The 23,458-nt window shown below is 39.0% G+C and overlaps 1 protein-coding gene across 1 annotated transcript in view; it reads left to right on the top strand.

Annotated features, from left to right (window-relative positions):
- The first annotated feature begins 236 nt into the window (after positions 1 to 236).
- PAWR (PRKC, apoptosis, WT1, regulator) overlaps positions 237 to 23,458 on the top strand; it is a 42,362-nt gene continuing 19,140 nt past the window's right edge. The window contains exons 1-2 of the mRNA XM_010281410.1: positions 237 to 353; positions 4,489 to 4,617. Coding sequence (XP_010279712.1) covers positions 237 to 353; positions 4,489 to 4,617 — 246 coding nt within the window. The remainder of the gene's footprint in view (positions 354 to 4,488; positions 4,618 to 23,458) is intronic.

Raw genomic sequence — 23,458 nt, 5'->3', positions numbered from 1 at the left:
TTTATTGCCCAGTTGAAGCTGAACACAGGGTTTTACTGAGAGTATGTATCTGCTTGCACATCTTGTTGTCCTGGTTAAATATGTGATTATCTCAAGTGCTCATCATTTTCAAAAAGCTGATGTAGTTCAACGGAGTTGAGCGAAATAAATAGTTGGAATGGGCTTGCATCTGGTTCAGGCAAAATCAACTGGGCTAATTAAAACTGCTGAAACTAACCTGACTGACCTTTCATGAGATGAACTGGGAAGCTCTTAGATACGTGCTCGGCCAGCGGAACTGCGAGGCAGAAGCAAGCTGCTGCATGCAGGGGGATGGGGAGAGCGACATTTCGACTCGCGCACCATTTCTTGTGGTGAGAGCGGCTTGTGTGCACTCAGAAACTCATCTTTTGCATGCAGGAATACCACTTGTTTTTGTGGGAAAGACAGCCTCTCCCCAATTTTTTGTTTGTTCTTAGCAATGCACAAATGTTTATAGGAAGCAAACCAGTGGATCGTTAGAAATGGTCTTTGGACAATGTTTCCTCAAACTGCGGGCTGGTGGTGCGCTGGAATGCGGGGATATCTCTGCGGCTGTTTCCTTCATCAGTCTGATTCTTTTGAAAGCATCTTACTCTGCTTGTATTTTCCATACTAGAGGTTTACGGAAAAATGTTTATAGTACAGCTTCAAACATTTACTGAAATGCTAGAAAACCTAAAGAATTTCTGTGGATTCCTTATATTAGGATCAGATGTGGGAATGTCACATTGAATATCTGCTGTACAAAACTCAGATGATTTTAATGGAAAATAAGAATCTGAAATGGTATGTGCCTAGCAGCAAAATAAAAAAAGCAGGGGGAAGGGAATGGATAGAGAGGATTATATAATGGGTCAGAATTACACCTCGGTGGTTACAAGTCCATTTCTCAGCTGTGCTGACAGAGAAAGTAATTACTGCATTTATGTCTTTTTCAGTGATGCTAAACTAGTTTCTAAAGCAAAGTGTAGTGTTTGAGAGAAGCCTGCAACGCGAGCAACGCAGTAATCCATCTGATTGAAATGGCCTGTGGGCTGAGGCAGTTTCGGCTGCAGGACAGTTTGAACAAAAATGATTTTTGAAGTGTGTAACGACACTTTGGACATTTTTTAATTTTTCAGTAATATCTACTCTGTCAACTGAAACTTGACTTTTGTTGATTTTTATTAACTTAAAAGTTAGCTTAGCATATAAATAGCGTTAAGATTAGCAATCTAACTGAAGTTGATGGAGAAGTGCATAAGCAGGATATTGAATGTAAAGTATTATTTTGCATAAAGTTTATTTCATCATGGGTCAAAACAAATGGATTTCCTTATTAAGCCTAGCGGTTACTGAAACAAAACTTAGTAACTTTAGTAAAAAGCAGTAAAATGTTAAAATTCTGTAGTTGCTATCATGTTGACTTGTGCTTGGCAGGCATTTCATGGGCATTGTTTAAATTAGTATGCACGTATGTGCGTGTCCGTATGTTTGGAAGGGGAACATAACCTTTGTGCCCGGGAAACCACAGAAGGTCCTTGACTGTGACTAGTAATCAGCTTTAGGGCAGGAAGGCATTGGCGATGCTAGCCATATGTGCCACGTCAGCTGCAAATGGTGAAGATCAACCTGTCCATGACTCTTGTACCTCATCTGTAAGACGTAATAAAAACCTGCTGCTTCTGTGGTTCTCACAATTGAAACTTGTGTTGGCCCCAGCTGACTTGAGACCTGCTCCAGTGAGCAAGCCCCGGTAGCCTTTAAAGCAGAGTTTATATGCTCCAAATTTGATTTACATAAACTGTTCAGCTAACTGTTCTGTGCTTGGGAAGAAAGCCTTTCACTTCAGAAGTATGAATTTGGGGGAGGGGGTGAATACCTTCTGATGGTATTGATTAGCAGGTTTTTGTGATCTTGGACCTTCTTGAGAAAGGAAAGGGTAGCAATGGACATCACGGGCAAACCCTAACTGAAAATGCTTCGTTTAAAATTTTGTGGCTGGAAATATGTATCAGATGATGACATTTTGTTCCTGTCCAAAACTGCTAAAAGAACAGTTAGTAGCAGGTGATCTTATCGAAAGAGAGAAGAACATTCTTCCTCACAGATGTAATTGTATTTGGAGAAAAATATTTCTGTGGAATGCTGATGGTCTCTGGAAAGCTTATGAGGAGCATGTATCTGAAGGAGAGAATTTGTGAAGAAAGGAGCACTTGTCTACTCAGTTGCTACAAAGACTGCAGTACTGTAATTTGAGCTTTAAGCTTCTCCTTAAAGAATGTTGTTCCCTGAAAACGCAAGGCTGCTTTTGAGGTGTGTGAAGATTACTGGTCTCTTCTGTCGCCAGTCAGTTTTCCTCTACATTTATGAGAGGCTGCTCTTCCAAATTCATGTCACACTGCCCTTTTGTTTGAGTTTATCTGGGATCTTCATTCTCTTACATGAGCAACTTGGAGGCTGGAAGAACAATCTGAAAGTTTTCCTGTTTTTCTAACACGATATCATTCTTCATCTGCATGACATTAGTCTTAATTTACATGATACCTTCTGTGAGCTTCATAGTTCTTTCTGAATAAGGCTGGTTTTGTGAGAGTTGAAGATCACTCCATTGCTTGTTGGAGTAGTGGCTCATTATTTCTTATTTTGTCACTTCGGAATAGATTATTAGGATAATGGGATAAATTAGGATGCAGACTTAAGTTTATGTTACCAAAATTTTTAAGCTTTACAGTTTGTAGAAGTTAGAGGATGTTGATTTAACCATCATCTCCTAGAATGTGCCGTGACTGTTTTTTAAATGCTTTGTTAAAAATGGACCTGACAGAACCAAATTAAATGTTTAGAATTATGTTATTTGAAAAGACTGCTTACTGTAAGTATTTTTTAATGTATCATGATTCAGCTGCAGTAATCTTTCAAGTATGCCTTTTCTCAGTGATAGAAGTAGACAGGTCTACATCAGTTGCATTAAAATGCTGGTTAGAAGTAGACTGGTGAAATTGCATTAGTATTCTGCCATGAGTGCTACTGCAGAGAATTTAAATGGCCTTTATTGAGGTTCCCTTATGTTTACTTTATTATGTTCACTTTTGGAAATGTATACCTTTCTAGTTTGTCAGTTTTCTATCAGCATAGTTGCTTTGGAGCAGCTAAAGTTAGTTTTTTATATATTAGTGCTATTTTCAGCTAGTGAATAACACTGGTTTTCTTTTTTAAAAAATACTACATTGCAGCATTATTCTTATATGCTTTTGACTAGTTTTGTGTCCTTTGGATAAGATGATGTAAGAGATGGTCAGTTCCTAAGCCTTAGGATAGTGATTTTGGTTTTTGTGCATTAGAAACTTCCATTGAAATAATATGACATTCATCTTCGTTTTCTTGTAGCGCTGTTCTCTGTTTCTCAAGCCTACTGCACATTAATTTAGAAGCTTTTTCTACTATCTTAGAATGGTTAGTTCTCTGTGGTTTTGTAACTAGGTCTCACAAACCTCTTGTTTTAATGCAGAGTGCTGGTAATCAACTTGTGATGTGGTCAGATTTTTTTGGAACTTCATGTTTGCTTCAAGTTGGTCTTCTAAACATGAGATTGTGGGTTTTTTTCTTTCTGTAAATTTGTGTACGTTAAACTAGTAGACCGATCTAGACATAGCTGACTTGGTCCAAAGCTGGTTGAGTCCTCACATTTCTACCCAGGCCTCAGCATGGCTTTGAGCTAGAACACAGGCAGTGTTACTGAATTTTTTTAAATTAATTTATTTATTTACTTTTCCTGTCTCTCCCTTGTCAGCAGTCAGTGCTTTAGAAATGTAATCCTTTTGAATCAATTATTTCAGCAAATCTAGTATGAAACATTTGTGTTGAAGACCCAAAATGTTATATATGTTAATTGTTAGTAATTAATGACTGTCCAATTAATTTGTAAATTACTAATTTCCAATGGTAAATTTTCAAAGGTAAAACCAAGGAGAGCAAAATTAAGATGGCTGATTGAGACTGATACTTCAATCTCAGCAGATGCCACTGTGTCACAAAAGGTCATCTGCTGAGTGAAGAGTATAACTAACTCTTTTTTTCCTTTTCTGTACTTCCTCAATATCTCTTACTTAGAAGTAAAATTATTGTTTATGACAAACAGGATTGTATAATGATTCAAATGGAAGGGACCTCAGGTACAGTCCAAGCTCCTGCTCACCAGGATTAGCACTGAATTCGGACAACGTTGCCTAAAGCTTTGACATGCTGGATCTTGATTTAATTATTTCTTATTTTGTGATTAAGAAAAAGCAGTTAGTTGTCAGACTTTATTCTTGTATTGGACATATCGCTATCCATGGAAAAAAATTTTAAATGTTTGATTAAACTTTTCTGAAATATTAAATTAATCTTTGAAAATATTCACTGCTGCATGAATTTTGTGAATCGTGGGAAGCATGCAAAGCAACATACAAAGACTATTTTATAACTGAATATTTTTGTTTTTAGAGCCTCGATGAGTATGAAGATGATGAAGCAGGGCAGAAGGAGCGAAAGAAGGAAGATGCTATTACCCAACAGAATACAATACAAAATGAGAGTTCCAGTGCAGATACTGCTGGCTCATATTTATTACAGGTGAGATGTTAGTTCTTGTTCATTTTGATATTTTACGCATTTTTGAAACTCATTCTGCCACCTTCTTTGTACTCCTATTTAGCAGTAGCTTACACCCTGTATGGAAACAAACATGAGGTTCAGAAGTTGTCACATTACTAAAAACAGAGTATGAGGTTCCATTCCCCAAACTCAACGTTACTGAGACACAGTTCTGACAACAGAATCCTCTATTTCTGTAGGGGCTTTGAAAATAATGGTGTTGATATTCACCACAGAATTTATTATTCAATGAGAGGAAGAGAAACCGGGAGATTCAAGTGGAAAAATAACTCACAGGTTTAGAATATTCAGTTAACTAGAGGTAGGCTATTCAGATCAGGACCCAATTTCCTAAATTATTTTACTGTCAATTAAAATTGTAATTACTGATTCTGGGATTGAAACATACACACACACCCTTAGGGGAAATACCCCTTGCTTCTGTGAAACTTCTTCTCACTTTTTGTTTTTTTTCCAGTCCACTCGCCACAGGTTACACTCACTCCTGCAGCCCCCGCCTCCATCAAAACATTGCCACTTATACCCAGCACACCCCTCCTGCGTACTACACTACCTGTAGCAAATGGTTTGTCTCTTGTCTTTTGTGCCCTTAGTCTCTTTAGCCAGTCTTGTTTCTCTTCCTCTTCTGTTACCTAACAGCGTGTGTGAACCCATCTGTACACGCTGAGGCTGTCCAGCTCTGCCTGTTGACTCTTAACAGAGGCAATAAATAGCACATGCACAGGGAGAAAAATAGATGAACAGAGCAAGCACATGGTGGTAGTTTTCAAACCACCCATAACCAGAGGGAGCATCGCTGAATTCAGTGGGTCTGTATGCGCTTTCCTTCTGAAATTTTGCCCAGTCTTTCCTGTGCTCATGGATGCATTTAACATTCAGAAGAACCTACCACAGACAAGTCTACAGCTTAGTTACCTGGAATATTTTGTTGAAGTTGAACCTGTCATTTGCCATCTGTTCCCATGTGATTTCACTGAGGTGTCCCAGTGGAAGATGTGGGGAACAACTGCTTCCTCTTAATGTGACTGAGTGCTGCAGAGAGCATGACTCCCCTCAGCTGCCTCTTCTCTAGGCTGAAGAATTCTATTTTATTTACTTGTTCCTTGTACAGGAAATATTCAATAACATTCATAGCCATCAGGGTCCACCATTATTTCCTCTCTTTTCACCAGTTATTTGGTCACAAAAGGACATTAGTTGTTACTCTAGTGTTGCTTAATTTCTTTAAGAGGCTTTTGGGAATGCCTTTTTGAAATTCAGTAGGCTGTCAACCCACTTTCTCTTCTGGGAGCTTTTTTACTTAGTGGTATTAGATTTGTGAAGTGTAACTATTTTACAAATGCCCTGGTAACTCTTGCATGTTACATCACATTTACTCACTTATTCCCCAACTGTTTTAGACTTACTAGCACCACTTTATTCACTATAAATACTAAGCTTACTCGTCTATAGTTCCCTGATCTGCTTTAGAAACTTCTTAAAGATGGTGATTATGTTAACTACTGGTACTAGGGCAGTTTTAAGTGAGAGATTATATACGATCTTGAGTAGTTTTGCTATTACATTTTTCAGTCACATCAGTAGTTTCTTCAAAGCTCAAGGAGTAAATACCTTCTCATTTTGGCAACTAGCTTTTTTTCATAGTGTTAATCTGTTTTTAAGTTATACCAGCATTTCTGTTTGAAACAGACCCTTTGAGTCTTCCATGAAGAAGTGCTCTGATGCGAGACCCTCTACCATGCTTTTCATGGTGTACACCAACAAAAATATTTCTGCAGAGAAAGTGTTTCTCTTGAGTATGCCATGCCTCTTATAACTTCATCTATTGTCTTTGCTGATTCTTCAACAGGATTCCTAGTTCTGAAATGTTTTTACGCTTTTTCCATGTTGTTTGTTAGATTCTTTGTTACTGTGTTCACTCTGTTTTCACTTCTTCAGCAAATATTCCAAAAGTTGTCACTTCTAGTTTCCCCTAGTGGTATTATTACATAATGCTTTGGCTGTATTCCCATGCCCCGTTTATTTCCATCCGTATTTTCTATTCTTCTTGACCAGCAAGCTCCGTTTCTATTTACCAGGCTGTCTGTATCAATTGTGTCCTACACGGTTCCAAGTTTGTCACCTCCATATTCAAACAGGCGCTACTTCTTTGTTGACAGAGCACAGCAGGGATGTCCTGTCACTGACAATACAGAAGAGAGTCCCAGGCCTCAGATCTGGCAAAGACCCAGGGTGGCACATGTACAGAACAGATGGAACCTTAGAAAGTTGTAGCTGCTAAGACTTAATCAGTTTATTACTGACTTTCTCAACTCGCTTTTTATTAGAAGACTTAGAACTTGCCCAATTTGAACAGAATTTGACAGCACTGTTATTTCAACTTTGATTTGGTCTCCTTTTGATACTGTTCTGTGTAAGTTAAGCCTAATTCTTTTCTTAAAAATAGAGTTTATGTTTTAGATTTAAGAATTCAGTCAATTCTAGTTGCCATTGACCAATACTTATTCTAGTTCTGTCTACTAAGGAGAATAGAAGTTTCTGTAGCTATAGATGTTTTCACTGATTTGTTCATTCTATTACCATTTTATGAAATTTGTAAAAATATAATTGATGTGACAATGGTGAACAAGACAGTTAACACTGACTTGATGTTTGATGGGCAAATATGTTGCTGAATAATGTTTTATTTCTAATCTTTAACCTGATCTTTCAGTTCTATTTTAATGTTGTCAGAAGTTGCCGTTCCCTTTCTCATGGACAAAATGCACATTTTTTTTAAAACTCTGGGTGAATTTGAAGTCCTTGGTCCAAAGCACAGAGCTATGAGATTTGCTTAAGAATATATTTTAAAATACACCAGACCTGAGGGTATTTTCCCTGAAGCAGAACTATTTGTCTGAAATCAGCTTCTCAGGTATTTCATATTGCATATATGCAAGATGGTAGGTCTTGGCAACATTATAAACATTGAAAAACAATTACAATCAGCACTGTTACTTAACTGTAGTGAAAGATAGTGTGGAAAGCTACACCTCACCAGGTGAATCAACACTAAATTCACTCCCAAACACAAGTGTTACATCTGGCTCTGACTGCCATGCTTGATTTTTCCTCCTATTTTTAATGCTGCAGTTCAGTGGTTCTCAGCTTGTGAGTCACAGTGTTGTGGACTACTCGTTGATCTGTACAGGGATGCAGACTGAGAGTGATAAGTTAAATGTAATGAAGCTTAGAACACTTATGAGTTAGCTAAAAGTAATGCTAAGGACAAGCATAAAGTTACTCCTTTAAAGTTACTACTGTAACTAGGAATCAGTGAAGTCTGGCAATTATATAAATCTAGTTCTTGCTTAGCAGAGATGGTAAAACTGAAAATAGTGCAAAACTACTTGATAGCAGTGTCTGTCTTGCAGTGGACAGGAAATGATACTATGTTCAGCGTAATGAATGTTGTCTTAATTGGAAAAGGTGTTGGTATATACTCAATATAAAGATAAATTGCATCAAAAAACCTACAAGAATTAGCTGGAAAAACAATTAGTTCACTGATGATTTTTTTTTTTAAGTCTCTTAGAAGACTTGCTGAGTTCCAGAATGTGTCAAAATGCTCAAAAAACCCCCACCAAAAACCACTATGTGCAAGACCTTAAATTTTGCGTCGAAGCATCCAGGTTGTGCTGATACCATGGTCACCTGCCTCCTGGAATTCAGTTGTTTGGAGAATATTTTAGGAAACCACGTGCACAAATACGTGTTCTTCTTACTGTAATCCTGTGGTGGTAGGGTTAACGTAACTTGGGTCTTATTATAGAAGTGATATCTGAGCGTGATAACATGTTGTGGTGTCTGTATTACTTTACGGTGTTCTTAAAATTGGAGAGCAAATTGGGAACCTGAGAAGATTAATCCAAGGCCAACATAAAGCCTTGGGGTGGGAGACACATGTGTAGGTCCTCCATCCCTTAAAACCTTCAAATCACAACCATCTGTTTTTCTGGAAATTTTGCCCTAATCACACAGAACTGTCATTCTCAATACCTTGGAAGGAGTTAGAAATCCTTTGCTTCCTGATATCTTTAGTTCCTTTCTGCTTGCATTTTATTTCAAACGTTGTAGTGTCTGTGAATGCTAGTTGTTGGGCTGTGCACTGGATGAACACACTGCAAAAAATTTCACCATCCATGAATAGTTCGACTTTTAAGTGTAAGATATGGGAATAGTTGAGTAAATATGTATTGGCAAAAGCACCGAGAAACAACAAGGTATTTGAGATCTTCAGAGTTATTTTTGACATTGGCATAGGGATAGGGTTTACTGTGTTCTAGATATGTGTTTTTCTCCCCACTGATGACAAAAAGGGTCTTGCTAGATCAGATGTATGTGCCTAAAATTAGATGGGCTGAATCCGTTCCCCTCCCTGGCAGACTTGGACCAAGCATGTCAGAATGATTTTTGCTACTAACATAACTTGGAAATAGGAGTCAGTTAGAGAGAGTCCAGTTTTTGTGCCTGTGAGCATGAAGAGGGGAAGCTCTCAGTCACTTAAGATAATAAGGTTCAACCTTTGTGAAATAAATACTCTGAATCCTTCAAGTGAAAGGTAATGAGAGGGTGATGTTTTATAAAAATGAGAATGATTTAGAGTATCCTGCTGTAAAAAGGGAACGCTGATCTTTATTACTGTCACACAGTAGCAGTAGCAAAATTTGTCCGGCGTATTTCTTAATTCCAAGTTAAGAAACTGCAGATCATAACTATCACTGTTACCAATACCTTTTGTGTCTGTAGTGACTGCCAAAGATCTCTACGGTCTTCTGCTAGAAACCTGCTTTTGGATTTGTATTGCTGGCATGAAACTGGTCGGGGAATTTTGCTTCTCAAGCATTCTGAAGCCTGGGGCCCCAGTGAGAGACATGACTCACTCTTTTTGTTAAGCCACACCAACTGTTTTGCTGTACCTGATTGCATATTATAATACTGCTGCGAAGCCCAGGACCTCATTTAAGACCCTTGCACTCTAGTTAGAAATTGCAATCATCTTGTTCCAACCATTAATTTGTGTATGCAAATGTAACAGGCATTTCTTGGAGTCCCTGTATTGCTCTTAGACTGTGCAGCAGCAAGAAATTCACGAAGTTTTAAGATGTTGAATCTTAACAAATTCTTTTATACAAGATACAACTTTGTAAGATACGTTTGAGACAGTTAAACATCCACAGTGAATCACAGTCAATAATACTAGACAGATTTATTAGACAAAAGATGTCACTTCATTTGTAGCACTGAACCTTGTCTTTATGTTGTATCATATTCTGAAATAAATACACATTATGTGCATTAGTAGACAGGCTAAAGCTTGATCCAGTACTGAATTCCTTTGGAGCTGTTAATCCAAGACAACAGAAGAAGCTGTTCTAATTTTTGACTCAGAACACTGACTTGCATACACAGTAGTATTGCCATGTCTTGGATTTCACAGAATCACAGAATGGTAGGGGTTGGAAGCGACCTCTGAAGATCATCTGGTCCAACCCTCCTGCCAAGGCAGGATCACCTAGGGCAGGTTGCACAGGAGCATGTCCAGTCGGGTTTTGAAGGTCTCCAGAGAAGGAGACTCCACAACCTCTCTGGGCAGCCTGTTCCAGTGCTCCGTCACCCTCACAAGTAAAGAATTTTTTCCTCATGTTGAGGTGGAACTTCCTGGGCTGCAGTTTATGCCCATTGCCCCTCGTCCTGTCACTGGGCACTACGGAAAAGAGACTCCATCCTCCTGACAGCCACCCTTCAGATATTTGTAGACATGGATAAGGTCCCTTCTCAGCCTTCTCTTCTCCAGACTAAACAACCCCAGGTCTCTCAGCCTTTCCTCGTATGAGAGATGTTCCAGTCCCTTAATCATACTCGTAGCCCTCCGTTGGACTCTCTCCAAAAGTTCCCTGTCTCTCTTGAACTGGGGAGCCCAGAACTGGATACAATACTTCAGATGAGGCCTCACCAGTGCAGAGTAGAGGGGGAGGATAACCTTTCTTGACCTGCTGGTCACACTCTTCTTAATGCACCCCAGGATACCATTGGCGCTCTCGGCCACCAGGGCACATTGCTGTCCTGTGGATAACTTACTGTCTACCAGGACTCCAAGGTCCTTCTCCATGGAGCAGTTCTCCATCTTCCAGCAGGTCAACCCCCAGCCTGTACTGGTGCATGGGGTTGTTCCTCCCCAGGTGCAGAACTCTACACTTGTCCTTGTTAAATTTCATGAGGTTCCCCTCTGCCCAACTCTCCAGTCTGTCCAGATCCCGTTGAATGGCAGCGCAGCCTCCTGGTATATCAGCCTTTCCTCCCAGTTTTGTATCGTTGGCGAACTTGCTGAGGGTACATTCCAACCCTTCATTTAGGTCATTGATGAAGATGTTGAACAAAACCGGGCCCAGCACTGATCCCTGGGGAACACCACTAGCTACAGGCCTCCAACTGGACTCTGCGCCACTGACCACAACCCTTTGAACTCTGTTGCTTAGCCAGTTCTCGATCCATCTCACAGTCCACTCATCCAACCCATCCTTCCTGAGCTTCACTATGAGGATGTTATGGGAGACAGTGTCAAAAGCCTTACTGAAGTCAAGGTAAACCACATCCACTGCTCTCCCTTCATCTACCCAGCTAGTCACTCCATCATAGAAGGCCATCAGGTTGGTCAAACACAACCTCCCCTTGGTGAATCCATGCTGACAACTACTGATAACTTTCTTTTCATCCGTGTGCCTAGAGTTGGCGTCCAGAAGGAGCCATTCCATCACCTTCCCAGGGATGGAGGTGAGGCAGACCGGTCTGTAATTTCCCAGGTCTTCCTTCTTGCCCTTTTTGAAGACGGGGGTGACACTGGCTTTCCTCCAGTCCTCAGGCACCTTCCCTGTTCTTCATGATTTTTCAAAAATGATGGAGAGAGGTGTTGTAACAAGGTGGATTTGCAAATCCAAGGTGGATTTGCTCTCACTCCTCTCTGTAGCAGCAATGCAGGTTTTCGTTCTCTGCAAGAGATTAGCTTGGGTAATCATTCTGTTTAATGTAGAAATTACCCGGTACCTTTGAAAGAATCCTTCTTGTTCTGTCCTCACTTCCAATCAACAAAATGTCCACATAATCAGCACTCACCTAATGGTATAATTATAAAACTGTGCCACAACAGATTGGGTTCATCATAGTTAACTTCAGTAGTGAATAGGTTAGATGGCTGGTGAAGTCATCTAAACTTGATTTATTATCATGACCATTTAGTTACGACTTCTGCATTTAGTCATAAATCATCCAAGAGACTATGAAAATTGAAGGAAAACCACATCTGATCTTTTTTTAACCTTCTGTTCTAAAAAAGCTTAATGTTTCGCCAGAACATTGCAGGCAATTCCTGAAAGGAATGTGATCCAAAGATATTCCCACAGAAGTGCTCTGGTGCAGTTCTAATGGCTTCAATACCATCTTTTACTTTAGACGTGACCCAACATGTTGAGATTTTCTGAAGTGGTAATGTATGCTGGTGTTAGAAAGCTGTAAATGTTTAATAGAGGCACCTTATAAGCTATGCTGAAAGCAATAAATAAAACGAAGTTAGGGAATAAAAATCTCTGGTGACTTCTTAGCTGTGTGACAAACTGCGAGGAATGCAGGGAACTGAAGTATTATGTGAATCTCCATTAGGAAACAGAGCTGAAAACTTGCTTGACACAAGCTTCCCCAGAGTCTTGTACTTGAATCTTACGCCAAGAATATGCTGCCAAATAAGCTTTTCAACTCGTGTTGTAGTTTATACTTGTATTTTGCATTTCCTGGCTTTTTGTTTTGCACAGCAGCGTAATGTCATACAGCATCGTTCTGCAATTATTCTTATTATGCAAAGTATGTGGTAATAATACTCATATCTATTCATACCTGACCACAACTTTTCAAAGATGTTTTGCATCTTGGTTTCACGTAGTTCTTGCAAAGAAGAACTGTGTGCATGCATTCAAGTGTAATAATTCATCTTTTATAACTGTATTGTCACGATGTTACTTGGTGTTAATTTCTGTCCATAGAGAAAATGCAGTTGTGCTACAGGGCTTGCCCATATGTATTAAGGCATGTGTTTTATTTTCTATGCTATATTTTTTCAGATGTTACGCCAAGGATTATTTTACATAATAATGTGATTATAATAGTGGTATTGTTTTAAAAAGTTAATAAATAAAAAGCCATTAAAATACAGAAATACGTAAATTAGGAGGAGCTGTGTTTGAGTGTATGAAGTTGTATGTAATTCTGCAAAATCAGGTTGTGGGACTCTAATATTTGACAGTTAATTACCAGATAATACTGATCTTGGGTTTTCTATTTGCGGATTAAGGACATGACCCACTTCACAGAGATGGTATGAAAATGGTCATTAGTATTCACAAAGCACTTAAGCAGTAGTGGTGAATGCAGTAGACTCATGAGGAAATCTTGTTATATGTCTAAAAATGTTCCCATAAAAATGGGTTTAAAAATACTCAAATTCACTGTCATTTAAGTATTAAAAGATCACTTTTTAAAATATATTTGTATCTAAAGTCAGTCTTGCGTGTGCAATGTTTTTGAAGTGACATCAGTTGCAGGGAATTTGATGCCCTGTACAGTTCATGACATGAATCAGGTGTTTCAGATGTTTAACTGCAATGGTTGGCATGGCTTGGGAGACCCGAATTATTCCTGTGATCCATATAAGGAAAACAGGAGCACAGGAGTTCTGTCCTTCCATGGTCACGTATCAAGTCCATCACTCAAGTAGTTTTGAGCAATACGGGTATATATTCAGAGCAGTTTGAGTATGTGGATAGCAGTAAATAAGGCATGGTGGCCACTTTGTGAAAAACAAGCAAACACAAAATACTGAACATTGCTCGCTGAGTACTCTTCTTGGTGTTCCATGTAAGATATGTTGTGGAAAAATACATCATGTGATGATGTCAGGAAAGGCAGTATCATGATGCATATAGTTGTAAGAATGTGAATGAAAGTTGCGTAAGTCAACAACGTTCTGACTCGTTCTGAATTGGTTGACTTTGCAGTCTTAATTTTCTTTAAATGCTTTTTGTCTGTATTGTTGCAGACTGGAAAAAAAAGCCTAACCGCACCGTGTAGTAACTTCTTAATTAATCCAGAAGGCAACTTCTCTGCATTAGGAGTAATAATGTTGCATGGTGGTCTTGTCTGGTATAACTGGAGGCTTTAAGGGCGCTGAACGAATTGTTCTGCAAAAATGAGATTGCTAGTTTTTAGTTAAATTGTGTGTGTTTTTTAATAGAAACTTGAGTTTTGAAAATGTGGAGTCTGGATTTCTCAGCTGAATGGGCTATGTAATAGACATTGTTGTAGCAGCCTAGGTTTCTCTGCCAAAATCGTCCTCCTCTCCTCTCCTGTGAACAAATTCAGTATATGTGTGTGCCTGTGTGTAGTGCTGCTGATCGATGCGTGTTCAGCGGGTTTTACGTTCCCAAAGGATCTGCACATGCTCAGCAAATCTGATTCAACTGTATTGCACATGCAGGATCTAACACTGCTGCTTTCGGAAAGCGCTTACACATGAAATCGTGGTCCCCTCTGCCCCTAAGGAATCGGACAGCTGAGAGCTAGCAGTTACTAATGTGAGACCGAAAGGAATGGTTGACCAGCAATGAGTAGCCTTGAGGATGGAGGTTGGGCATCCCTACTTTGAGTCATCTGACTTCGGCTCTTGTAGGTAAATACTAATACATGGTTATCAACATTTGCCTTCATGACGACTAATCAGAAAGAGAAATCTTTCCATTTGTTTGTGGAAGGCATTGTCTATGTTCAGTGCCTGATCATTGCCAGCATAAATTTGATTACCTTTGACAAGCAAACTCTGCTTTTCTTAGAAAGAAATACAAAATGATGAACATTTTCAACATCTGTGTTCGGTCAAGTTTAATTTAGTGAATAAGAGGTTTAAGCTTAAAATTTTGTTTCAGGAATGTATTTCACTCCCTGTAAATAAAGTCAAATGTTCCCATGAAGTCCCTTGTAACCGAATACTTGGTTTTGTGTGCCTGTGCACACGTACAACTATTCATCACAGGACCTGCATGAAAACTAAAACTGAATCAAGCCTGTATCTGAAGGCAAGGTGGTGTGGAGGCTTCTAACTCCTGTTTTAGATTCAGAGTTGTGCCTAGGAACTGCAGGGGAAAAGCACAGCTCTTCAGGTACTTTCTAAATCCTTGTACAGACCAAGCAGGAAGCAAAGTGTCTAAGTTTTCCTTGTAGTTTCTCTCGAGTTCGATTGTGATCCTTCCATTAAGATCTTATTGGGGGGGGATGTTTACTTTTTTTTCTCATCTACAGTTGTTGCTGCTGTGTACTTGGCCTGCGTGAGCAGGCGTTTGCTTTGTCGTTGCATTGTGTGTTTCTTCCACTGAAGCTGTGCTCCAGAATTGCATTAGTGGGTGTTAAGCCGGTTTGGAGCCATTATATGGCCGTAAGGAATAGGAGGCAGTTTCTCACATTCCCTGCTAATGTTTTGAGCAGTCAGCAGGGGCCTCGTGTGAAGGAATTGATTTTCTTTCCCACATGGTTTCTTTTTTTTGACTGGCATCACTTTTTAACTTGGCTAACTGAGTGCTGGTTTGAGAAGATTGTTTTACCTCTGAAAGAGTCAATATGGAAATTCTGTTCAGCTGTCAAAAATGATGATGTCGAAGTGGGTGTCTTCTCCTAGTCTTAAAATTTCTTGGGGGCGGAGTGGGGGGGAATGTGATCCAGTAGAGTATAATGATGCACTGTAGCTGAGGCTTCTGTAGGAAGAAGAGTCTGCGGTAAATAAAAATTTAGTGAAAAAGGAAGGACTTACTGCCATATCTGCTTGTACAAATAGCTGACACGGCCTGACTGATATCAAAAGCTTCTGTAAGGTATGGTAATACTCCTGATTCCTGCACTTTTCTGCTGTTCTATTCTAGAGAGAGAATTTTAGTTAATACTGCTTTCATGCCAGGAACAGTCTGAAACCTAGATAACGAAGTTGTAAGTACTTGTGGGGTGTGTACAGAGGGGGAGGATGCTCTTCCAACATGGACCAAGGGGATCCCTGCTGAATGTCTTTGTGCAAGGTGGAGAGTGGAGACAGCTTGCTCATTATTGCAGAAAGATGAGCAGAAATTTATACAGCTCTGCAGCACTAGACATAGCAATAGCTGTCAAACACCTTTATAACATGGATCATACATTCATGTTATTCGTACTAAGAAAATATCATAGTGGTAGTTACTCAGATGTGCTCATGTATTTAGAAGCTGCATATTCCAGTTCCATAGTGGTGTGAGGATGGGTGGGGGAGCCTGCTTCTCTACCTCCTTGTAGTCTGAAATAATTAATGTGACGGCTCAGGAGGGAGGAGGAATCTGGAATTCAGAGTTGTTTGGTGGAGTCAGTCTGACTAAGTTTATATTGCTAAAAAGAGCAAGGCCTGGGTGTGAGTTCAGCTGCTGCACTGCTGATAGAGCCTATGGCTTAATTATTATCAAGGTTTTCTGGCGTGGTTTTGGTTTGTGCTACCTAGTGCTCTCCTATTATCGTACCTGGGGAGGAATAATATGCCTGGAACCAGTCCTCACACGTAGTATGAACATCACAGCACCAGGTTTGGCTGCCTGTGTAGTGCTACAAGGACATCACTAGCCTTCGCTAGCTCAGAAACAGCTGCATGTCCTTAATCAACACTCTAGGGTATGCAACACAGACCTAGGTTTCATGCTATGAAAATACTGCTTTGGGCGGTAGTTCAGCCCTTGCCTTATTTAAGATGATTTTGACTGAGAGGGAACCTACAGATTATTATTTTTTAGGCACACCACATGGGACATGGAGGAGACCCATCATGAAGTGCTTTGGAGTATGGATGTGGCAACTCTGTGTCACTTGGCTTTGGAGCCATAGAGTAGTCTCTGGCTTGTCTGCCTCCATTCAGTCTTTTGTTAGTAGAAGTGGTCAGGCCCATTCTGCTGGTAAACTCACCAGCCAGGGCCTCTCCTTTCTTGGAAGCAGCACCAGGTAGAGGTGGGCAAGATAGTTTATTGTTTTAAACTGATTCCACTGAAGAAGCTGGTTTTATCAGTAGTTGTGTTTCTAGTACAGTGTGCAAACCACTGTGTAGACAAGTCAACAAGCAGCTCGGCACTGTAAGGTGAGGTTGAAAAAGTTACATAATGCTCTGTAAAATGTGAGACAAATCCCATCAGAAATAATTTTGGGAAATCGTATTTTGTCTGTCTGTATGTCTGGACACAGGGTAGTGTGTTGTGAAGGGGCTGTGCACATAGCTCCATGCAGGATTATATATTTACACTTGCTATAAAGTACTTCAGCAAATTTTGTTTGTTTTCACTGTCATTATCTCTGCTGTGGGTTTCATGTTGTGACTTAGCTCTTCTCTGTCTCAAGACCCTAGAATCATAAAATCATTTAGGTTGGAAAAGACCCTTGAGAATTGTCACTACTCTCTAAATTTCTCTGAGCCGTAAAGGTTTATGTCCATCTGAATTCCATCTTTTTTTAAAATGCTCTCCTGTTTCAGCATCAAGTGGTATGGTTTAGATCCTGTGCTTTTTGCGTATGTGTTGGAGGTGTTCCTTAGGTTTCTGGCAACGTATTGATGCTTTATTTTTTTTATGACTGACCAACACATTGAATTTGGGAGCTTTGTGCAAGTATTTCCAAGTTCCCTTTCTTTTCAGGGAATTTGAGGAAGCCTACGTTTTCAATTTATGATTATTCAGCACTGATCCTTGAAGGTCATAGGTTGGATATAATCACTGTCTTCCTGATCATTTCTCCAGCTCTGCTCTGTCAGTGAGTCACCTGAGATCTAGTCAGGCTTTGTCAGCCTGATCTAATGAGCTCCTTAACAGCTTTTGTTCTGGGTGCATTTTCTTTTTAGTCTGAGAAAAAACACTGTTCATATATTTCAGTGAGTATTTCTGGTTTCCTTCTTTTGGGGGGCTGTTTTCTTCTTGATGACACTTGACTCCCCTGGGAGTTACTTGTTTTACCTGCAGGTATTTCTTCAATTTTTTCCTCTTACCTGATGTCCTTGATAGATTTCTTCATAGGTAGGAATTGAGGATACGTACCTTCCTGTTAGACATCTGATTTGATTCCGTAGATGTTCTTGCGGAGTTTCTCTATGGTCTCCTGGCCCTCTGTGAACAGGGAGATGAGTCATGACTCCTTTGGCTTCACAGGAATAATACATATCACTTGCACCCAGGCGTTTTAGCACGTCTACGTTAGTTCTTGTTTGAAGTCTTTATTAATTACATATTAATTAACAATAGTAGATGAGGCTGTAAAAAAAATAATGTTAAGGTTCAGTTAAGTGAACAGAATTAAGGACACTTAACTTTTCCCCTGACTGAAATTTGGTTTTCCCATCTGTTTTGGTTTTTGGGGTTTTTGTTTGTTTGTTTGTTTCTTTCTTTCTTTTTTTTTTTTTTTTCTTTTTCCCCACTGCTTTGAGGTTTAGCTCACTACACGGGCTGATCACTAGGTGGAAATAATATTTTCACTGTATTTTTTTCTATCATGTTGGTGTCTCCTTTGTCTGAGCAAATTTTCATCTGTAATTAATTTTGTTTATTTTACTTTACAAGTTATAGGTAATAATTTTGAAACCTCTAGAACACCGTAAGCGTACTATAATCTTACTTAAATCACATGACTATATTTATCAATCAACATGAAAACAATTTGCTAAAATCTAACAGGAGAAGATACTATATAAAAAAACTTATATGTAAGTATGTAACGCATAGAATAGAAATGTCCCGTCCAACCTTAACCATTCTGTGATTCTGTGTTATTAACATCTATTTTAAAGATGATTAAGAGATACTGGTGAACCAGAAGAACTAATAAACTGCAAAATCCTTCATTTGTTTGTATAAAAATACAAATAGGTGTGTAAACCATATTGGCCAAGAAGTAGCCCAAAAAGTTAGGCATTAGTTTTAGTTCATACTGGGTTTAAGGCAAAGAACCACCATGAACTTTACATATTTTAATGAGGTTTTCATCATACAAAACATTCATACCTCTACAGCTATGGAATTACGTAAGAGCAGATAATAACCCTTATGTTAAGATTTTTAAATTGTATTAACATGATATGAAATAAATCTGACCTAAAATTGTGCCACAGTTTAATAATTAGTGTACTAATTTTTTTTTTTCCTTCACAAGTGGTAATTAATAGTTGGAATAGCTGGATTTTATTCTTTGAAGTAATTAGAGAGAGATAATGTGTGTACTACAGAATACTTTTGGGAATACGGTGCAAATATATTTCGGTAGGTCAGGATAGAATGAATGTCTTTGCAGTGGATTTTGATGTTGCTGCCCATGCTGCAGCCTGGATGGCTCTTCTTCGAGGCACTCAGGTGCCTTTGAACCATGCTTCCCACTTGGCTGGCTCAGAAAGGGGCATGCATGCCTGTGTCTGCGGGCTGTGGAGCCCAGGCAGGCTGTGTGTAAGAACATCTGAGTCACTCTGAAGGAGCCAGACGAGGCCAGTGCTGAGCCAGAGCTCGTAGGTACCCTTGGATCCTGGCAGATTTTGGGAAAAGGTGTTCTTTGCATGGTCATCTTCATGGCTCCTGATTTCTAGAAAACCAAACACAGCACATCAACAGGCTCTGCGCACGTGCATATTGGATATGCAGGACTTCACTGAGGCTCTGCTCTGTCAGGTAAAGAGAACTGCAGTGTTTTCACCTAGGGTATCATTCATCCACAGTCCAAAAACACACACACCTGCTTGAGATGCATGGATTTCATACAGGCTGCAGTGACAGGGCCTGGGAAGTTCGAAGTCAGTCTAGGGAACTGGTAACTTGTGATGCTGTCCTAATTTATTTTTAGGTTACTCTGGATCTGGAGTGGTGTCTTCTTCTGGGATCTTCTGTTAGCATTCTCCCTCTGCTCTCTCGCTCTCTCCGCACTCTCTCCACGCTCTAGCAAATTAATTTACTAGAACTTCCCTTTATATTTTCTCTTGGAGCTTCCATCCTAAAGAAAGCATCACCTCTGTATAGACTGTAATGCCATTGCCTTGCCACTTTTATAAATGCCTACCTGAATCGATCAGCCAGTATTTCAGAAATATGTGACCAGAGGGTATATTAACCTTAAATTTCCTGTCTTTAGCACAGGTAAAGAAACTGCGCCTTCCTTTTCCCCCATGACATTTTTTTGGCGTCTCACTTGTCTACATCAACTGTTTCACACAAAGAGGTTGTTCTGTATTGATGATCTGGAATTAGATATCTCAGTGCCACAATATCAAAATAGTTCTGGCAGTTGAATTTTAATCTCCAAAATGTAGGAATATCTTTTTCAGGCTCACAGTTTTATTCTGTTACGTGTTACTCATTATGGCACACTTTAAAAAGATCAGTTGGATGTAAATTAAACAAGGCTTTTTTAAAATGTGTTGGTTCCAACTTGACAGAGTGCAAATGAGGGGAAGATCAAAATACCGAAAGTTTTGTCAGGGTATTTAAGAACAGTAGGTCAGCTTTTGTTTTTTTTTAATCTTAAAAGGTTCCTGTTTCAGTTTTTGTAACTGATTAATAGGTGGTGATAACTTCATGCTTTCTTAACAGTTTTAGAAATAAAAGCTCATTTTTACAATGGCTGCTTATAAAAGAGATTTATTGGGTGAGTAAAGGGTGTTTAAGGTCATCTCTAGGAAATCCACACCAGGAAAAACTAAAATGTAATAAGTCTTAGAAATAGACATAAAATCTTGGCAGTTAGGAGAATAAGGGGAGGCGACGGAGCCTGGCATGGGTTTTTTTCATGCAAGTCTTCTGTCCAAGTAGAGATCTAGAAAGCGCACAGCTGCAAGGGGTGCCAGTAGTTAAGTGATAGAATCGCTTCTTTAAGCTTTTCCAAAGAATGTTTCTGGGAAGAATGGTTTCTGTGGAAATGAGTGGAGATTTTTTTCCTCCCTGAGTGGTGAAAGCATTTTCATTCAAAGTGGAATTTGTGTTGCATTCCACGAAAAACATCTCTAGAAATTTTCAAGGGATTTAGAATCAAGAATGGAAGGTAAATGGTATCTCCATGACTCTCTTGCTCCTGAGAGATCCTTGCTTTGGGGGAATTTCAGTGGGAAGGGAAGAGGTGTATTTCATCTTTCTTCCTCCTACTTTTCACACCTGCAGTTATTCCTGGTTTGTATTAGGATCAGATTGCCTTTCAGTTCTCAAGCATTCAGATGTTGTATCACTTCAGTATCTGAATGAAGCTTTGTCTGCATTGCAGAAGATACGTAACTGCTATTTCCAAGGAAATGGCAATGTAAAGTTGTACTGAATGCAAGAAGTAGATGGTGGTTAATCAAGATGTGACTCATGAAGGAGACTGGAGTTAACTTGATTGGCTGGATGGAGATGGAATCTACCTGTTCCTTGATATGTGAAAAAGCAAGAAACCCCAGCAGTAGATCTCCTTCCTCCATGCAGGGAAGTTGTGTCTATTCACATCTTGAAGAGTGTATAGGAAACTTGTAGGAAGCCCATATACGGATTGCATATGAAAAACTAAGTTGTTTTGCCCAGTTTTGGTCAAAATTTAATGTTGTGTCTTACAGGAATATCATTATGTTGTCATAGTTTACACTAGCTTATAGTCAAATTCTAAAACTGCACTTACTCTACATGCTGGTACATATACTAGTGTACCCTAGGAGCCTGATTTGATCCAGGCAATTTGCTTTAATTGCTTGCAAAACTTCTAAGTAGTCTTTCACAGGATTCCAGTGAACTGTTTTCATAGTTCAGTTGACTCCAGAATTTGTACATGTTTAAAACCAGTGTTTGTTAGTGCATTTTAACTAGCGAATTTGTAATGGTAGGGTTAGTTTTACATCTGGAAATCTTTGTCAGACACTTGAAAACACAGACAACTATTTATTTAAAGCCTGATGACCAGCTTGTTTATGTAATCTCTGTATTGGCCAGATGAAATACCAAGATGAGCCAGGAGCAGAGAGGGGAGTTAGCAAAGTTGCTTACATCCTAGTTTGACAGAAATTTAATTGCCAGTAAATGGTTTCATTAATGGAAAAGGGTCTCAGCTGCCTTTTTTGCCCTTATACATTCTCTTTCTCTTGTGCAGCAGGTGTGTGTGTGTTAGGCTGTGTGGTGAATCAGATGAAGGAGCTCATGTGGAATGAGACAAATCTTTGCTTTTCCCTTGGTTATTTTCACTTAGATCACACCATGTCATGCATTAATATGTGGCTGCACGAACACTTTTGTAGACATGATGAAAAGGGAGCATGACCAGTTTTCTGGAGCAATGCTGATGTATGTCAGTCTGCAGTGTTCTTGAACTCCCACTTGAGATGGAACAAGAGCAAGGCTACTTGATTATATAATTTATTAGCAGTAGTATGTACTGTTAAAAGGTACTGCGAGTGTCTAGAGATCATCTGCAAGAAGTAAAAGTAATTTTAAAGCTGTGTTTTGAATATTGTGTTGAAACGAGTGATTTCAACCCTGAATGAAGAATTGATGTTGTTAGATGTCTTTGGCAGCAATATTTTTTCACCAGTGAAGGAAACAATTAGCATAATGGTTATGGGCTACTTCTTTACTGATTGCTTTTCCATTCAGCATTTCCACAGACAGTAAAGAGAATTCCTTTTTTAAAGGGAGATGTTCAAATAAACTGATCTCTTCATTGCTCATAAACAATTATTTTGACAAATCATTAATTTTTTTAGTAATTACTAGATATTTTAAACATGGGTTAAAATTCAAAATTTTAAAATATTAAAGAATATAAGCAAAATTTGTAGCTTAGTACTTATATACATGCCTAATTATCTGCTTTTACCTTAATTCTTTGCAGAACAGGCATCTTCCTCCTTTTTCCTTCCCCTTTGTATTTTCTGCCAACTTTCTCTTCTCCAAAAGTGATGGGGGAGACAAAATCTTAAATTATGAGATGTCTGCCTCATTTTAAGAGCTTTTGAATAGTTTGAAAGCTTAGATTCATTTCTGATTAATAGATACATAGTGCTGTTGATAGTATAACTACGTATATTCCTGTTCCCGGCAACTTTTGGATAAATAACAGATGCAAAATAAATTTCATAACATGAGAACAGAAATAAATAATATTTCCCTGGTGCTTGCATCATCACCTTACAGAATGATTGGTTTACATTTACATTAGAAATTCCAAAATAATAAAGGTCACAATTTACCAAATCTGCAGTATTAATTTGGTTATCAGCTGAGATTGTTTTCATGCATCAGATGTGTATTTTTAACTTTCTGTTCATAGTTAGTTTTAAATATGAAAATCAAAACCACTAGTACTTGCTGTAGAAACATCTGTTACAAAGGGCTAGCTAATTGGGTTTTTTTGTTGTTTTAACAGCTGTCATTTGTAGCAAATAAGAGTATTTGCCATGTACTTTGTCCCTGACCATTTGTTTGCTCTCTCAGCTTTCTTCTGAAGAACTGTCTTTTCTGAATAGTACTGCCAAACTTTTAGAAATCTCCTGTTGAGGTAAATGTACAAGTCTACATATATATAAATCTGCATTTAATATTTGAAAAGGTCTTAGCAAATTTGAGGGTATATGATGCATACATTGTATTCCTTCTTCGTACAAGGGTATGTGTGCTTCACTAGGCTGCGGTGTCGCACACAAATTCTCCCTTTCTCGTGAATTCTGCCTTTCAGACATAAG

Source organism: Phaethon lepturus, unplaced genomic scaffold (assembly GCF_000687285.1).
Source record: "Phaethon lepturus isolate BGI_N335 unplaced genomic scaffold, ASM68728v1 scaffold2522, whole genome shotgun sequence".
In the NCBI taxonomy this organism is placed as follows: Eukaryota; Metazoa; Chordata; class Aves; order Phaethontiformes; family Phaethontidae; genus Phaethon; species Phaethon lepturus.
The sequence above is the reverse complement of the archived record's forward strand: the minus strand, read 5'-3'. Positions and strand labels throughout refer to the sequence as shown.